Source organism: Parastagonospora nodorum, assembly GCF_000146915.1.
Source record: "Parastagonospora nodorum SN15 chromosome Unknown scaffold_17, whole genome shotgun sequence".
NCBI lineage: Eukaryota > Fungi > Ascomycota > Dothideomycetes > Pleosporales > Phaeosphaeriaceae > Parastagonospora > Parastagonospora nodorum.
This window is the reverse complement of record NW_001884565.1, coordinates 330,801-347,150: the sequence shown is the minus strand read 5'-3', so window position 1 is coordinate 347,150 and position 16,350 is coordinate 330,801. Positions and strand designations below refer to the sequence as shown.

Below are 16,350 nucleotides of genomic sequence, written 5' to 3'. Positions count from 1 at the left end.
TTCCGAACCCATCTGATAGACTAGTCCTCTAGATACACCGTGCACGGCCATTCGGCGTTGCCAGCGGTCTTATTCGTGCACAGTACACGACCATCCCATCGGGCTCATTTCCAACGATCTAGGGTCAGTTCTACCAGGCATCGATTATGGTCATCTCCGCCGCTCGCCTATGCATTCCTCGACCTACTTTGGTCGATTTGCTGGCGCAATACTCATTGATTTGTATCTGACTGCTCACAATATGGACAGTCGGGAATACGAGACAGCCTTTGCTAGTACGCATACGCATCATACAGCAACTACAAGAGCGGGCATTTGTTTGCACTGCTAATCAGTCTACTGGACTTGAAAGCCCAGGCTGGTTGTGCTTGTTCACAGTCATCACAGTGGCGAATCATGATGGTGGTATGTCGTGTAGCAGAGCCGTACGAACGGAAGAGGCGTCCAACAAGGCAGCCGTGCCAGCGGGACAATGTCCATAACACTCTATTCTTCCGTCGGTCGCTCACTGCCGATGCCAGGATGCAGGAAAAGACGGTGGCCGTTGCACCACACTTCACCAGTACTCGAGCTCGTTAGCGTTCAGTTGCCGTTCGTTGAGGCTAGCGCAACTCACCTGACACTACTTCTTGATGCGATTGGCATGACAAATTCAAATGAACCTTTCGAAACGTGTATCAAAAGCCCAGCGTCCAATCGTTCGTGTATGTCTTCCGGCTCGAGAAGCGTCGCAAGCCGAGGGATAGGCAGGTGCGCTCTTTCACCGTCTTCAGAATCAGGTCAACCTCCGTGACTCACGGACGTCAATATTCGTCTTGTGTGACAGTAGTTAAAGGGGGTATGTGTGTGCGCTCTCGAAGCTCCTGTCAACACATTAACGCCTCCGAAATATGAAGGTAAAATATGAGCATTCTCCTGACCAAATGAAGCTTCTCTAACTAATTAGTCCTCCTCGAAAATGAACATGCGTGTCGCGGTCGCTGGAACCTGTGGCCTTGCACTGTCGATAGCACGAGAGATCAACGATGAGACCAGCCACCAACTCGTCATCCTCTCAAGGGCTGTATGTGTCTCAGCAGTCCAACTCTACTCCCGTTATACCCCTATCTAATTCACCTATTCAGCATCAATCGGGCCCTGATCTCGCAGGGCTATCAATGCCAGGTCGTCGACTACAGTGATCCAGCCTCCCTCCAGCACGCCCTCATGGGTATTGATACTGTTATATCCACGGTTACTGGCACTCCTCAGCTTCGTCTTATCGAGGCGGCCGTACAGTGTAGAGTTCGGAGATTCGCTCCAGCCGAATTTGAAGGTCAGCCAGGCTTGCGCGGGCCAAACCCTGTGCTCGATCGTGGCAAGTCTGCGGCCTTGTCTCTGCTAGAGTACTATCAGGGGCATATACAATATACGTATGGCACATCCCAGACTTACAATGTTCATTGCTAATCGTTGCAGCGTCTTCGTTTGCGGAATACTATACGAGCGCTTCTCTGTGAACGGCATGCGTTCGCACCATATAGGTGCCAACACTGGATACAGTAACGAAGGAGACTACATCGCCAATCCCCGAAGTATGACTGCCGTGGCGCCAACCTACGATGCTGCGCGCAATCTTGCCTGCATTTGCTTGACTTCGGTATACGATGTTGCGCAATTCGTAGTGAGGGCACTCGACATGCCGCTGTGGGAACCCGAGATGTCTATGTATGGCGAGAGAATGACTGTTAATGATCTGGTGGAGGTCGTCAGATCTTGTCGGAGTGAGTGTAATACCTCCCTTTACAATATAGGAAGACTTACATGTGTCTAGATCGTCCATGGAATAGCATTGTTCACCAAGACGTACCGAGTGAGTGCTCTCTTATCCCCTTTAATGTCAAAGCTAACACTGGGAGATCTGCAACATCAAATGAATCAAGCACAGGCTGCAGGTCATGGCATAAGATACCGGCAGCTATCGCCACTGGTTGCAACAGCCGAAGGACGATTCGACTTTGCCGTTCCAGGCTATCTGAACATGCTCAACCCAGACATAGCGACCACAAGATTCAGAGATTGGTTCTTGCACAACTGGGCTTCGATTCCTTAGCTACCTGAGGAAATGGACCCACGACAAATCATCAAAACACCCCATGGATACATCTGCTGCACAGCCATACAAACTGTACTGCATGCTTGACTTGCAGCAGCCGCCCAGCCGGCCATGTCGCGCCACAGCGTATCAAGCACAGTCGCAGTCTCGTGTGCCTTGCTACCAATCGCCCTTCCCGCAACCGTACACGCATTGCCCACCCCGCTTTTCCTACCACAAGTTTTCTTATAATCGTTACATTGCAGATTGCGCTAGAGTAGGATCTCCCCGTGGACACACCTGGGCTTTGTATAATACTACTTAATTTTCATTCATTTGCCTCACCATCGTACTTCTCGACGAATCATGTCACACTTGCCCTTTTCGAACGAACGCCATGCAGAACCCGCCTTGTCAAGACCTGTAACAACCGTGGTTGAGTCCGCCATTTGCTGGAGTTAGGGAGTGACGGTAAGGATAAATTGCACCGCCACACCGGTCAGCCACACTTGTTGAGCCACACGCATGCAGGGTTATCAGCAATACCATCTGCCATTGGCGATCAAGGAAGATGCGATTCATCATCGCAGACATGGATATTGCAACGGAGGACTTGACTGGATTTGTAGAAAGGTCCCCGCTCGCATGACCCTTCCGCAGGAGAATCACGATGAGTTTTGACATCGGTTTGACGTCACGCCGTGTCACGCTGTGGGGCAAGAACGTTCTTCCTACATTTAAAACCATCGCGCAGCGTCGAAGATGTTTTCCTCTCTTCATACTCTACAGCAGCTTTACAACTAAACCAGCAACCAATTTCAAACTCAGCTTCATATCAATTCCTCAATCATACCGAACGAGTAAGTGCATGCAGTATAACCTCAGCTTAGCCTGTCCCGGCTAGCCTCGAAGATCCAGGATCTGGTTCAAGCGAACAGACAGCTAACTAGATTCAGCACCAAAACAAAAGTCACAATGGTTTCCTCTCAGCAAGGCCAGTCCAACACCCACGTCGACATGAAGGCCGACTCTGGCCTCGTCAATGAGCGCCAGGCAAACCTACCTCTCCCCGAGCAGCCCGCTGCTGCTTCAGACTTCAACTCTGCGGATGCGCGAACCGTCAACGGTGGCTCAGGTGCTCAAGAGGCCGGCATCTCGTCAGGCAGCGGGTCGCTGCGTGAGCCTGCTACCGGTGATGCTAATGGTGCTGCCCGCGAGGCAAAGGATGGCCTGAGCGGCATCCCCAACGATGCTGTCACACGCGACCAGAAGAACCACTCCGGTCTGGAGCAGACTACCGGCAAGGACTACGGTTACCCTGGAAAGAATGACCCCAGCTCTGGTGTCAAGCAGTAGTGTTGGATGCATGGTAAAAAAAGGCGTTTGGGATACTTTCTTGTCACGATTATGACCCCCATTGGGATGTATGACAGCTATGTCCACGTTTGACTGGCAGCAGCTGCAGGTGCAGCGCGCAACAAAAATGTACAACATGAACCAGATTCATTCCTCGCTCTGCTGTTTGTGAGTGATGATTGCATGTACCTGAAGCCCTGAACGTCAAACAGGTAAATCGATCGACTAGTACTGAGATCTAGTACAAATCGCCGAGATGGCGCCGCACCTGACGCCATACCTAGCCGCCTTACAAAGACACCACATGCCAATGGCGATCTGCATATGCCGCAGCTGGCTTGGAGAGCCTCTAGCGGTGCCTGGCTTGACGTCACCGGGAGTAATGTAGCATGACGCAACGTAGAACGAATATAAGGTGTCAAGCACAGTGGTGATACTCTCCCAAGCTACCACATCACCTGCACGCAGAATCGATTGCTGTCTTTCCAAACCATACAAACCATAATCAACAATCCAGACTTCACGATGTCGCATCACGGACAAAAGGTACGCATCTACTCAACCCTGTTCACACGAGTCAGCAGTACATCTGCATACCCCAATCCAGCATATGCATCCACATCTCCCAGGGTATCTAACAATCCCACAGGTCACCACCGACCCCGAATCAACCCGCAACCCCATCTACGAGGGCGTAGGCACAGTCACCTCCGACTCCCTCGCCGCCGAGTCCCTCAAAGGCTCAGGCGACTTCGGCGCCGGCAACCCCAAAGCCGGCGCCTCCAAGCAGCCCTCCGCCTCCTCTAACACCAACAATACCGACACATCTAATGCTACGAGGCTTGACCCCGCCGTCGATGCACACGCCCGCGAAGCCCAAGACGGCTGGAGCGAAGAACAATCCCTCAAAGCCGGCAAAGGCCTCGGCAAGGAATCTGGCGTAGGCCCCACCTACAACACCATCGGCTCGTCCGTCAACAGCGCTGGCGACCACATTGGCGTGTCGACCGGCGCCCAAGTCGGCTTCGATGGTGTTCAAGGCAACGTCGCGCCTGAAGCAGCGTACTCGCACCCGCACCAGCTTGGAGGTCCCAAGGGCGCGAATCTAACCGAAGACCCGAATTTGCATGGCAAGACGGTATTTGGCAAGATTGGCACGAAGAATGATCCCGGAAGGGTCGCCGAGCAGGAGTTTGCGAAGAGGGCGGCAGCACAGAGTGGAGGCGGGGATAGGGGAGATTTGGCGCAGGGTGGGGATTCGAAGTTCAGTAGTTTGGATAGGGAGGAGAGGAGTGCTTAGGTGTAGGGCTTGAACGCTGTTTTGCGAAATCGAAAGAGCGGAGCAATCGTAGCGTAGGTAACACGGTTGTGTTGTGGCTGCGTTTGGCGGCTCTTGATGCGCGCGTTAGCTAAAGTATAGTAAGCTATAGACATCCTGTCTACCCAAAGCTAAGCTCTGAATATGCTGCAAAGTCGTAGTTCTTGGAGCTGTGTGCTTTGTCGCTCCTTCTACCTATCCTTACTCCCTGCATGATGCACAATCTCCTATGCCCACGCGCAATATTGTAATTTGCTCTCCAGGGTTGCTACAGAGGTGTTCCTTTGAGGCGTCGCCCCCTACCGCCCCACTCGAGGAGCATCAAAATCGCGAAACCCTCTGTTGCGTCCCTCAACACTTCCAAAACGAATTAAGCATAATTCAATACGCCGACCATTCTAAAGGCCTTGCCGAGCTATTCAAAGAAGCGAAGGCCTCGCTGAGCCATTTAAGTCTTAATAAGCGTAGCGTACTTCAATCAAGGGGCATGAATATAGCGCCATCACGACGGTGCGCGAGGTTATGAGCCCTTGTGATGTAGCAGGAGATAGTATATCAGCACACATCCAAAGCGGAGCGCAGCGCCGAATTCAGTGACAGGTCTCACCCTCAAACAACGAGGCACGAACTTTGACGGAGGCCGGGGGAAGCCCAGTCTTAACGGGAGGATCATTTCAGAATAGCGTCACCTGACGTGAAAGGACAATTGGTAGATGTACCTGCTGAAGCCGAGCGGGAATGTGTGGACAAAAGCAATGGGATAGCAGCATGCATTCGAGCACGCGAGAAAATCAAAAACATTTCCATTTGAAGTATACCAAGTAGTTGCAGCTCCTTGAAAAGTTCAGTGAGTCGCCCACCAGAGGCACAGAAGCTCAATTCGAGTACATAGAAAGCCCTGCGCATAACAAGAAGTACAAGAAGTAGAGTCAGGGTTGTGCGTGCATATAACCTAACCGCCATTTTTAAATACAAGACACTCTTTCATCAACTCACAGCCTTGGTTTCCTGACCACTGGTCGCAGATAAAGTTGTCGTCGATCATTCTGGTGGAGGCCGTGTTGTCTGGGAGTCACAAGAGGCTATGAGCAGAGATGTCAAGACTCGCAAAGAAGTTTGATTGATATTCTACGCATAGTACTAAGGTGTAGTACACAAGGATAGCTAAGTAATCAAGGTGTGAACGCAGCAGCGCGAAAAGATAAGTGAAGGTAGATAGTTGGAACAAGGATCGTGAAGGGCTGGCAAGAGGTGTAACCGGCAGTACGGTTACAGAGGCTTAGCGTCTCTCCTTTTAAAAGAATTAGCCTTTGTTCAAGAAAGATTTTAGGCCACAACTCTGTTGTAAGAAGATAGTTTACCCTTAAATTAAAGTAGCCTTGTAGTAATTTGAGGCTCGGCATTACGCTGTTTTCGAACATTAGCTCTTGTTTTAGAAAAGCTCTATGCAAAGACTCTTATCAAATATAGCTTACCCTTCCCTGAGGTGGCTTTGTAGCAATTTGAGGCTCAGCGTCACGCTATTTTCGAACATTAGCCTTTGCTTTAGAAAATTTATATATAGCGACTCTTAGAATAGAGAGCTTACCCTGTCCTTAGGCGGCCTTGAAAACTGAGCCTCAGCTACTGCGAGGCCAGCAAGAAAAAAAAGAGCAAGAAAGTGCTTCATAGTTGTTGTTGTTTCGAGTAACGAGGTATATAAGTAGCGTTGATCAAAGTACGTGGAATGTGGATGAGCACAAAAGTGAGAGTTACAGAGTGCATCTTATACCAACGTGGATACTAGCAGAGTGTGCTAGCTAGGATCTAAGGTTAGCAGTCGTCCTTCAATCCGCTGCGTCCTATCATGATCCGATGCGGTCCTATCTCGAACCGATGCAGTTCTAATTCACTGCCCAGCAGTCCTAATTCAATGCTGAGTAGTTCTATTACGATTATTAGCGGTTCTATGTCAATGACTAGTACATATGTAGTTCTATTTCGATCCACTGCGGTCCTATTTCGATCCGCTGCGGTCCTATTTTGAACCGCGGTCGTACACTGCCCTCGCATCAACAGAGTGCTAGCGTAGTTTGCGTGCAAGGCCCAGTACAGGGAGTTTTAGCCAATGTAACATTGTAAGAAGCCTTGTTTTGGTCTTTGCACGCTAAGTAGCCTCTATAGCGAATATTGGCTCGTTCCGCTACTAGAGATTCAGGGGGGCCTCGGAGCTAGCTACACTCCTCTCCTACGAATGGACTGCTAGCGTGATCTGCGTGCAACAAACAATGCCGGAGATTTCGTCTAATCCGATATTCCGAACACCCCGGATTTAGCTCTTGCACGCCATGTGCGCTAGCACTCCGTTTATGGGAGGCCGAGTGAGGATCTATCGGTTTCTTTCTGCATTGCCTCTGACTACGGACGTTAACGGTTATGTGGTTTGGATGTTGCCGGGCAGTCTTTACGACTCTTGATACTACGCTCGTCCTGGGTGGAATCTGTAATCGCTCGCCATGAGGTTCTGGAATGCTGCCTGTTGTCTGGATGCCGAATGCGCATTGTGAACGATCCTTTCATTATATTTGAGCTGCAGAACCACCGCTGCTTCGGCCCCATCGGCTCTATTATTCATCCTTGCGGAGTTACTGGCCACTGTCACGTCCCTTTTTCAGTCGAGAATGTTGGGGGAGGTATTTCGATGGCTTGCAGCTCCAGTCGGCCTAATCGCCCTGAGACATGCCGGCCTTGCGCCTTCGTGCTTGCCCCTTATCGTTAAAGGTTGACATGAGACATCATATCAAGGTCTGACATAGCTCTGTCGCGAATCGCCCTTGTCACAGAGATGTAAAAGTATCAGCTCTTGAGATATATCAACAATTGCGATGATCATATACGCCTCATGCAGTGATTTCAGGAGTCCTGCATGGGGTGCTACGGTGTCTTCAGATCCTGTCTTGTAAGCCAAGGTGTGTCTCGGCGTTTGCTCGTAAAATCAATCTGCTGCGTTTTGTGCTATTTATTTGCGGCTTGGTGGGCTGAATGGGTGACCAGTCGGATGCAGTCTGGTTTCGTTAATAGCTTGGATACTTCCCTTTCGTTGCGTTCAACGTGTTGGCACATCATCATCGGTCCTATTCCAATCCGCAGCGGCCCTATTTCAATTAATCCATGGTAGTCTTGGGTTGACTATTACAGGACTTGGACAGGGAATATATCCCAGTTTGTTGTTATGAAGTCATTCCTGACGAATATTATCTAACCACATACTTCTTGTTCTCATTTCGTCTCTCTCAAGACTGTATACGTTACTACACTATAACCCGTCCTTCAATAATGGTCTTACGGCCTACCTGTTCTATACCCCCCAAGGGAGTCCATACGTTCGTCTTGTTGTGTATATTCTTGGCTGGGTACAGTCTTCTGCGCCACTTTTATCATGTTCGAGCTGGGTATAGCCCAATAGGGAGTCCTATGTACATGGCTCCTAAGACACACAGCGCCTGTGATTGGATGCCAGATACTTCAGACACTCTTGTTATAATGAAAACTGGAACAAGCGAACTATTTAGCAAAATCCCTACCCAGCTTATAACTACCTTGGGATGTTTACACGACTACCTCATCTTTTCTGATATGGAACATACTGTTGCTGGCGTACAGATCTACGATAGCCTAGATAATGTTCTCCAAGACGTGAAGAGTAGGAATCCAGAGTTCAATATTTACCATGAGCAACAGGATTGTATTGCGGACCAAGAAAGTTGCAGTGAAGGTGCAAATAGGTCTCATGAAGCATGGGTCCTTGATAAGTACAAGACTACCCATATTGCAGGGAAGACGTTCTACATGCGCCCAAACTACAAATGGTATATCTTCATCGAGGCAGACACCTATGTCCTATGGCCTAACTTGGTCCAATGGCTAGGGAGCCTGAATTCGTCAGAAGAGCACTTCCTTGGCTCCTTAATGTTAATAGGAGACGTTGGTTTTGCCTATGGAGGAAGCGGTTATATTCTGTCGCAACCAGTTCTAAAAGAGTTTTCGAGAATTTTCCCTACTTTATCTGGGAAGTACGACTACGAAGCAAAATCACACTGTTGTGGTGACTATATTTTTTCTGTCGCTCTCAACGAAACTCTTGGCTTATCTGTTAAAGACATAGTATGCCTTGTCTGCATCCCCCTTATAGTTTACACTGCTAACAGATTACAGTGGCCTAAACTGAATACCGAAAAACCATATACCTTACCTTTTGGTCCTACGCACTGGTGTGGACCAGCTGTAACGATGCATCACATGAGTCCCGAGGAAATATCATCATTCTGGGAGTTTGAAGGAGACTTCTACAGATCACAGTCAACCTTGCGAGAGCTGCCGCGGAAATTATCGTTCAGAGATATCTACAACTATTTTGTAGCTCCAAAGCTACTAGATGCCCGCGAGGATTGGGACAATTTGAGCGATGATATCCACTACTCCAAGACTACGACGGCAAAACACGATTCATATCTTTCGGATATCGAAAAAACAGCTCACCAGAGCTTTGAGAACTGCAAGATAACATGCGAAGCAAATACAAAGTGTTTCCAATTTCGCTTTCATGATGGAACCTGTAGCATTAGCACAGCGTTTAAACTGGGTAGAGCAAGGAAAGGCTACCCAGAATCTGATCGCTGGATGAGTGGGTGGATGAAACCTCGGATTCAGGAGTGGATCAAGGACATAGGAGAATGTCTATAAGTACCAGTAACGTAAGCGGTAACTGAGTTGCGCAGGCAATTGAAATGCGCACTACATATAACCCTCTACTCCGACTAATGTATACAATGTCACTCCATCCGACTACTGGCGAATAGTTGCTGGAACTTTGCCAAACTTCCCATGCTCCGTCACTGCGCAGCCCTAATTGAGCACGTGGCGGTGTTTCCCAATCGGGCCTCTTCCGCGCGCACAGACCCCCATCTGTAACTTGAAGGTGGCCTTTCGCGACAGCATCACGGCCCCGAACTATCCACGTCGCTCTTTTACCCCACGCAACCTCTGGTTTGCTTCTTTCCCTACGGCAGTTCGAGTCGCATTTGGGCCTGCTGCGCCCCGGAAGAGCGATTTGCGCCCATGATGAACGGCTTCAATGATCACAGCCTCGACGAGGATGCGTTTGGAGCTTCAAAGGGTGGCATTGTGTCGAGTTTTGATGCTTTTCGTAAGTATATTGTCTTTGGGTGGGGAGTCGAGGGGACGCGATTGCGGTGTTGAGGCGTGTCAAGCTTCATTGCGACTATCAGAGCTTGTGCGACCAAGTCTCCAGTACACTCTCTCGTGAGTCTTGACTAACAAGTAATGCACAGCCAAAACCAAGAAGACATACCTCGTCCAAGGTCGCAACTCCTCAGCATGGACCGTAACGCTCATCCTCACATGCATATACCTCTCCTGGTCCGAGATAACGCGATGGTATGCCGGCTCGACCACACAATCCTTCTCCGTCGAGAAGGGCGTGTCACACGACATGCAAATAAACCTCGATATAATAGTCGCCATGAACTGCCACGACCTACGCGTCAACATGCAAGACGCGGCCGGCGACCGAACACTCGCGGGTGACCTGCTACGCAACGATCCAACCAACTGGTCGCAGTGGACGGGCCGGAAGATGGAGAAGGGCATGCACGAGCTGGGCAAGGACGACGGCGTGAATCCTGGCTGGGAAGAGCTGTGGGATGTGCATGAGCAATTGGGCAAGGCGAAGAAGAGGAAGTTCAGCAAGACGCCGAGGGTCAGAGGCGCGCCGGATGCGTGTAGGATCTTTGGCAGTCTGGATGGAAACAAAGTCCAGGGAGACTTCCACATCACAGCGAGAGGGCACGGATATCAGGAGTTTGGCGAACAGCATCTGGACCACAAGAGTAAGTCTCAATCACCCGTATTTCATACCGTAAAGTAGTAACTGCTAACACCACCCAGCATTCAACTTCTCGCACATCATCCGCGAAATGTCCTTCGGCCCCTACTACCCCTCCCTTACCAACCCCCTCGACAACACCATCGCAACAACCCCCACCGACCAAGACCACTTCTACAAATTCCAATACTACCTCTCCATCGTGCCCACCATCTACACCGACAATCCGGGCCTCCTCCCCCTCCTCGAGTCAGTAAACCGCGACCCCAGCGCCCACCCCGCCAAATCCATCTTCAGCACCCACGCCATCAAGACGAATCAGTACGCCGTGACGTCCCAGTCCCACACCGTGCCCGAAAACTACGTCCCTGGCGTGTTCGTCAAGTTCGACATTGAGCCGATTATGCTGGCGGTTGTGGAAGAGTGGGGAGGCTTTTGGCGCCTCCTTGTGCGCATCGTCAACGTTGTGTCTGGCGTCATGGTAGCGGGCGGCTGGGCTTGGCAGATGTACGACTGGGGACTGGAAGTTTGGGGAAAGAAGGGGCGCAGAAAGGGTGGCGAGATGGGTATGTTGGGCACGCCCGCGCGGGAAGATTCGAGTTTCTTTGGAAATGAGAAGAAAAGCTGGGATTAGATGAGAAATGTGCGGGGTTGCATGTTTGGGCGTTTTTTGTGCAGGGTTTAAGATAAGAGGCGTTTTATTCTGATGAGATGGAATCAAAGAAATCTATTCAAGTTGACACGGTTCGGTGTGAGATGTGCTACATTTCCGCGCAATGTTGACATGCATGCAGGAGTCGAGACGCTCAGTGAGGCGTAGTTCGCATGTGCTGTTCTCTGGAACCCCACACCTCAGCGTCAAGGCGGGAAATCCTCGCTCTGCTGCTACCGTTTCGTACCAGGTTTATCCTGTCTCCCTCATGCCACATACGGGCAAGCTCATCCGAAGTCCCCGCGGACGGGAAGCTACATGAGCGAACGCGGCTCTCTGCGTCAATCTCTCGCCGGTCGATGCTGTGGGGTGTGGCGATTTACATGCACAGGCGTTTCTTGGGAGTGAGGCGGGAAATTTGCTTCTGAAGGTATCGGAGATGAGATAAGATAAAAGAAGTTCATCCAAGCCGATACAGTTAGGCACTACAAGATTTGCATCTTCACGCTGAGTTAACCTGTGTTACACAACGGGAACGTACATGAGCGGGCACACCGACTCTTCACCGCTTGATAGTGAAGAGTGATGGATATGCGTTTCTTGGGGGATCAAGAGACGGTTGCGTTCAAAGGTATGTGAGACATAAGATGGAACGAAAGGAATGTATTCGTATTCGGGGTGATGGGATTTGGTATAGGCTGTTGTACGATTTTCGGCACTGTTGACATGTGTACAGATACACGGGAACGTACAGCCTTACGTGTCTACCTCTCACCGCTTGCTAGATTATAGACAAGGAGTCGGGAATTGCATGCATACGCTTTTTGATGGGGTGATGAGGCGTTTGCGTGAATGGTATGGGAGATTTGAGATGTGGTGAAAGAAAACGCTCTAATTTGGTGTGATTTGCTATGGGTTATTGCGCATGGTCCAGCACCGTTGACATGAGTACAGATCATCCTCTAGCGGACGGGAGCGGGAACGTACATGAGTGGACACGTCTCTTGGCATCAAGTTCTGGTATCGACCTCTCACTGCTTGATGCATACGAAGTGTGGATTTGCTTGTGTAAGCATTTCTGAAGAGGGTTAGAAGATGTTGGCTTTTCAGAGTATCGAAGCTCAGATGGTATGGCAGGATTTTGTTTAAGATGAAATGCTTTTGATGGTTGTCTTCACGCTCAAGTTGACGGGTGTACAGATCCCCTAGCGGACGGGTATCTACAGCCCTCCGCGTCGACATCTCACCGCTCGGTTTTGATTCTTGTTATTTCGCTGAGGCAACATGCAACATCCCTTGCGAACGGAAATGTGCATGAGCGGAGGCGTCCTCTGCGTAGACCACTCACCGCTCGATGCTGTGGGACATTGTGTGAGCTCGGAGTATATTTAGCCTACTTTTGTTCCTTTTGGCTTGATTTAAACATTTCTTCTACACCTTACTTCTCTGCTCTGTTACCTGCGCAGTTCACTTCCAGTCCAGCTTGCACTCAACTCAACACAACTCGCATACAAGCACTCAAATCCACGGCAAGCATACATGTCCAGCGCTCATCCGCCAATTGTGATCCGCCCAGATTCTATCGGAGATCAAGACGATGAGACCCAAGTGAATGACACTCAGACTACTCTTCTTTCAGCACATCCTGCTCTCCCCCTAGCGCATTCTTCGCCCTCAGCACAGGCCCTTTCCTTAGTGCAGCCTCCACCGCCCTCCATGGCCACTCTCCGCTCTCAGCCAGAGTTCCTGATGACTGGCATCATCCCCGTTCCATCCAATTCAGACACCGACTGTGCCATCTGTACAGAGGCACTCACCACCGACGTCGTTAAGTTCATCAAGTGCGGCCATGTGTTCCATTGCGCGTGCATACTTCGCTGGCTTCAGGGTTATGGGATGGGAAATAGGAGGTGTCCCATGTGTCGGGCTGTGTTGTTTGGCACACTACACTTCGATGCTGCCCAGCACAGCCTCCACACTGATTCAGAAGACTCCAGCTCTCCGGAAGACTCCAGACCTTCGGGAAATTCCAGGTCTGATAGTCTCCTCTCGAGACTTCTTTGGGATGAGGATGACGTGGACGCCGCTGGAGCGGCCTGGGCTGCGGCGCGTGACCGCGGCATCCAGCGCCTAGCAGATCACGGGCAGGCGATGGCTCGTCTTGAGGCTGAGCTTGAGGTGGCGATAGCACGTCACGACGCTACTGAACTCGCCACCCGTCGGTCTTTGAATAACACGGATCACTTGGACAGGCTTAGTACCATTCACGACCGTATCCAAGTCGCGCAAGACCGAGCTATGGCTGGTCTGACGGCAATATCAACGGCGACGGCAGCACATCGTGATGATGCTGAAGTCGCCCAAGTCGTCCCTCTCGAAACAGTAGCACAAACTTCAGTCAGTCTTGTGGCCGAATTGGCGGCAGCGGCAGCAAGTCTTGACAATACTTCAGCCGCCACACGGCAAGCTATAGATCATATGGATCGTGTGAACAGGGCGGCGCTTGAGGTGTCACGTACTGAACATCGTCTTCGCCTCGAAGCGCCGACTGACTCGGTGACGGATGCTCAGGGCGGCGAGCAAGCGAATCTTCTGGTAGCGGAACCTAGTGAGCAGACCGAGACGGATTAGGTGGAGGCTGAGGCGCGCAATGATGGAAGGTATAGAGCCGTGAGACGGGAGGTCAGGAAGATACAAGTCTGACTAGAGTGGATGGACGAGGGGCTTGAGACATGGGGTCCTAACTCGAAGATACATGTCTTTTGTAGTCACAGGATACGTAAACATAATAGTGCAATGCAATTGTATTTCTAATTGCTAAAGAGACAGCAGTTAGCGATGGTTAGCGCAGCGTTATGTTAAAAATCTTCTTACACACGCGTAAAGATGACATGTCACTCGCTCCATCTCCATTCTTTTTCAAATTGTACAAAAAAGACGCAAAAATCAGAACACCCTGCCGTTCGCAGGCTGCTAGCGGAGTCGAATCGCCGAAGAACTTATCTCACAACACAAGGTGTTACTCCGAGGCCTAGACCCCAGTGTCACACCAAGGGTTTAACGGACTTGTTCTTGTATTGGTGTTCTGATGGGAGGTTTTTAATTTAGTTGATAAATATACGGGTAGTGGTGTGTTGGGTGTGTTTGTTTTGTTGTGGGTTATGGGTTGGTGGATAAGTGGGGCTGAGTGCACATTCACCTCTGGCTCACATAAATATTTCAAGCTGTATGAAGATGATATGGCCCTGAGAGGAGAGCCCTGGTTCCACGAACTGTGGTAAGGGAGAATACCCTTAATGAGCATTGTTGCTAGCGGCCAGCGTCGGTGAGGTATAAGACCTGCTAATCAGCCATATGAAGTTCAGCTCCATGTACTGAACCTTACATCTTTTATACTTTCTGCAATGTTGTGGATTATGGGAGAAGATTCGGAAAGATTGCTTGATTGCTACCCTAATCAGCGCATGCGTATTGCGTATATTAAGACGCACTTCCGGTCCCAGATTTCTTTCCAACACACAGCGTCAACCTCAATGCCTCGCCGCGCTAACACATCAGCACTACCTCCTTCTGGTAGAGAATCGGATCAGAATTTCAGCGACATGCAAAGCTTCTTATCCTCGGATCCTGACATTGCGCCTGAGCAAATGCATCGAACACTTCACCCGACACCTGCACTATCTCCTCTACCTACCAGAGACGAATTCTACATGACCGGAATCACACGCATCACACCTCCACCTCCACCTCCAGATGGCTATAGATGCTCCATATGCATAGAAACACTGATTGGTGAATATGTCCTACTACGAAGATGCGGCCATGTCTTCCACGCAACTTGCATACGCATGTGGTTCCAGGGAACGCCGAGAGCACCAGCTTGTCACATGGATTGTCCATTGTGCCGAACAGTGTTGTACGAAGCTGTTAAGAGACCTTCAGCGCTGAGCATTCAGGGCACTGGGAGTGAGTCTGGAGAGACAGCGGAGATGTTGGAGCCGGCAAACTATCGATCAGGGCAAGATAGCGAACAATTGCAGCGGCTCGCCGCGGATTGGGGTCGATTCGGCCAGCATTTGCGACCTGCGTACGCAACTCCTATGATTAATGTGCCGCATCAGTCTGCCGTGGCCACAGCTGAAGAGCAGCTCAGACAGCTATATGCATCGACCATTCCTCAGCAAACACAGGGAAACGTCTTACAGTATGACTTACTGCGAGGTACGACTCCAGAGACACGACGTTATGGGAATAACCACGGTGATCAACCAACAAATCCAGATACAAGGAACGATGCTATACTCCCTGCAAGGCCAGTGGAAGTACATGGTTACTCGACTGAACCAGATCGGACAGTGCGCAGATATGCTGAATATGCGCCAATTCGCCCTTCTACATCGCCTCTCGTGCATCCTCAACGTCGCACAGGAGAAGGGCCTGCGATGATTGGCGACGATCTGGAGGCTCTTCACGGGGTTCGTTTGACTCTTTACCGGACGGGATGGACTGCGGAGGAGCTAATTGAGTATTGGCGAATCTTCGCACCACTGCCGAATGATTAGATGTCGTATTCGATCCGGCGTGAGAGAATTGGCAAGGAAGGAGTTTTGAAATGAAAGATTCTCAGGAGTTTTGTGTAGATCGCGGGGCATTGTGTAGTATGTGAACGCTTAGAACGGCTTGCTATAAGACTTTCATCTTGCTAGCCCGTGGAATGGAGGTAGACTCGATGCACAGTTCTGATAACACGTTGGTGATTGCAATACAGTGAAATCAATGTGGCTGCGAGGTACGGTCACATTTGAAGTGCATCGCTACAGCTTTATTTGCGTCTCTCAGCTGCAGAAGCGCTCAAACTGTGAAAGTCTCGCGCGATGTCATTATCTCAAGTTGCTGTCACAAGAGGTATCAGCAAACCCCTGCCTGTGGTCATGTGAGAAGCTTATATGCGCACATCTGATGAGTATAGGCCTAGTGCATGAGGCTATGGGCTCCGGCTTCATGAGTTTGAAATTCACTTGTCAGGCTTGGTTCAGTTCGCCTCCTTTTGAACACGAGCATACCGT

General features: G+C 50.3%; 8 protein-coding genes across 8 annotated transcripts; 7 read left to right on the top strand and 1 right to left on the bottom strand.

The window, feature by feature from the left end:
- Positions 1-958: 958 nt before the first annotated feature.
- On the top strand, positions 959-2,092 carry SNOG_10540 (hypothetical protein; the record flags this gene model as incomplete). The annotated part of the gene is made up of 5 exons (XM_001800756.1): positions 959-1,063; positions 1,165-1,385; positions 1,459-1,763; positions 1,814-1,852; positions 1,935-2,092. The coding sequence occupies 5 exons, from the start codon at positions 959-961 to the stop codon at positions 2,090-2,092; spliced, it is 828 nt and encodes a 275-aa protein (XP_001800808.1).
- A 957-nt stretch (positions 2,093-3,049) lies between these two features.
- Positions 3,050-3,576, top strand: SNOG_10539 (hypothetical protein; the record flags this gene model as incomplete). Its single annotated transcript, XM_001800755.1, has 1 exon — positions 3,050-3,576. One exon carries the CDS (start codon positions 3,050-3,052, stop codon positions 3,428-3,430), a length of 381 nt encoding a protein of 126 aa, XP_001800807.1. The 3' UTR covers positions 3,431-3,576.
- Positions 3,577-3,955: 379 nt separating this feature from the next.
- SNOG_10538 (hypothetical protein) lies at positions 3,956-4,730 on the top strand (the record flags this gene model as incomplete). Its single annotated transcript, XM_001800754.1, has 2 exons — positions 3,956-3,976; positions 4,080-4,730. The coding sequence occupies 2 exons, from the start codon at positions 3,956-3,958 to the stop codon at positions 4,728-4,730; spliced, it is 672 nt and encodes a 223-aa protein (XP_001800806.1).
- A 1,321-nt stretch (positions 4,731-6,051) lies between these two features.
- SNOG_10537 (hypothetical protein) lies at positions 6,052-6,417 on the bottom strand (the record flags this gene model as incomplete). Its single annotated transcript, XM_001800753.1, has 3 exons — positions 6,052-6,087; positions 6,224-6,268; positions 6,337-6,417. 3 exons carry the CDS (start codon positions 6,415-6,417, stop codon positions 6,052-6,054), a joined length of 162 nt encoding a protein of 53 aa, XP_001800805.1.
- Positions 6,418-8,457: 2,040 nt separating this feature from the next.
- On the top strand, positions 8,458-9,470 carry SNOG_10536 (hypothetical protein; the record flags this gene model as incomplete). The annotated part of the gene is made up of 3 exons (XM_001800752.1): positions 8,458-8,539; positions 8,563-8,891; positions 8,943-9,470. The coding sequence occupies 3 exons, from the start codon at positions 8,458-8,460 to the stop codon at positions 9,468-9,470; spliced, it is 939 nt and encodes a 312-aa protein (XP_001800804.1).
- A 378-nt stretch (positions 9,471-9,848) lies between these two features.
- Positions 9,849-11,266, top strand: SNOG_10535 (hypothetical protein; the record flags this gene model as incomplete). Its single annotated transcript, XM_001800751.1, has 3 exons — positions 9,849-9,933; positions 10,079-10,636; positions 10,695-11,266. 3 exons carry the CDS (start codon positions 9,849-9,851, stop codon positions 11,264-11,266), a joined length of 1,215 nt encoding a protein of 404 aa, XP_001800803.1.
- A 1,557-nt stretch (positions 11,267-12,823) lies between these two features.
- SNOG_10534 (hypothetical protein) lies at positions 12,824-13,915 on the top strand (the record flags this gene model as incomplete). Its single annotated transcript, XM_001800750.1, has 1 exon — positions 12,824-13,915. One exon carries the CDS (start codon positions 12,824-12,826, stop codon positions 13,913-13,915), a length of 1,092 nt encoding a protein of 363 aa, XP_001800802.1.
- Positions 13,916-14,817: 902 nt separating this feature from the next.
- Positions 14,818-15,730, top strand: SNOG_10533 (hypothetical protein; the record flags this gene model as incomplete). Its single annotated transcript, XM_001800749.1, has 2 exons — positions 14,818-15,505; positions 15,597-15,730. 2 exons carry the CDS (start codon positions 14,818-14,820, stop codon positions 15,728-15,730), a joined length of 822 nt encoding a protein of 273 aa, XP_001800801.1.
- Positions 15,731-16,350: the final 620 nt, after the last annotated feature.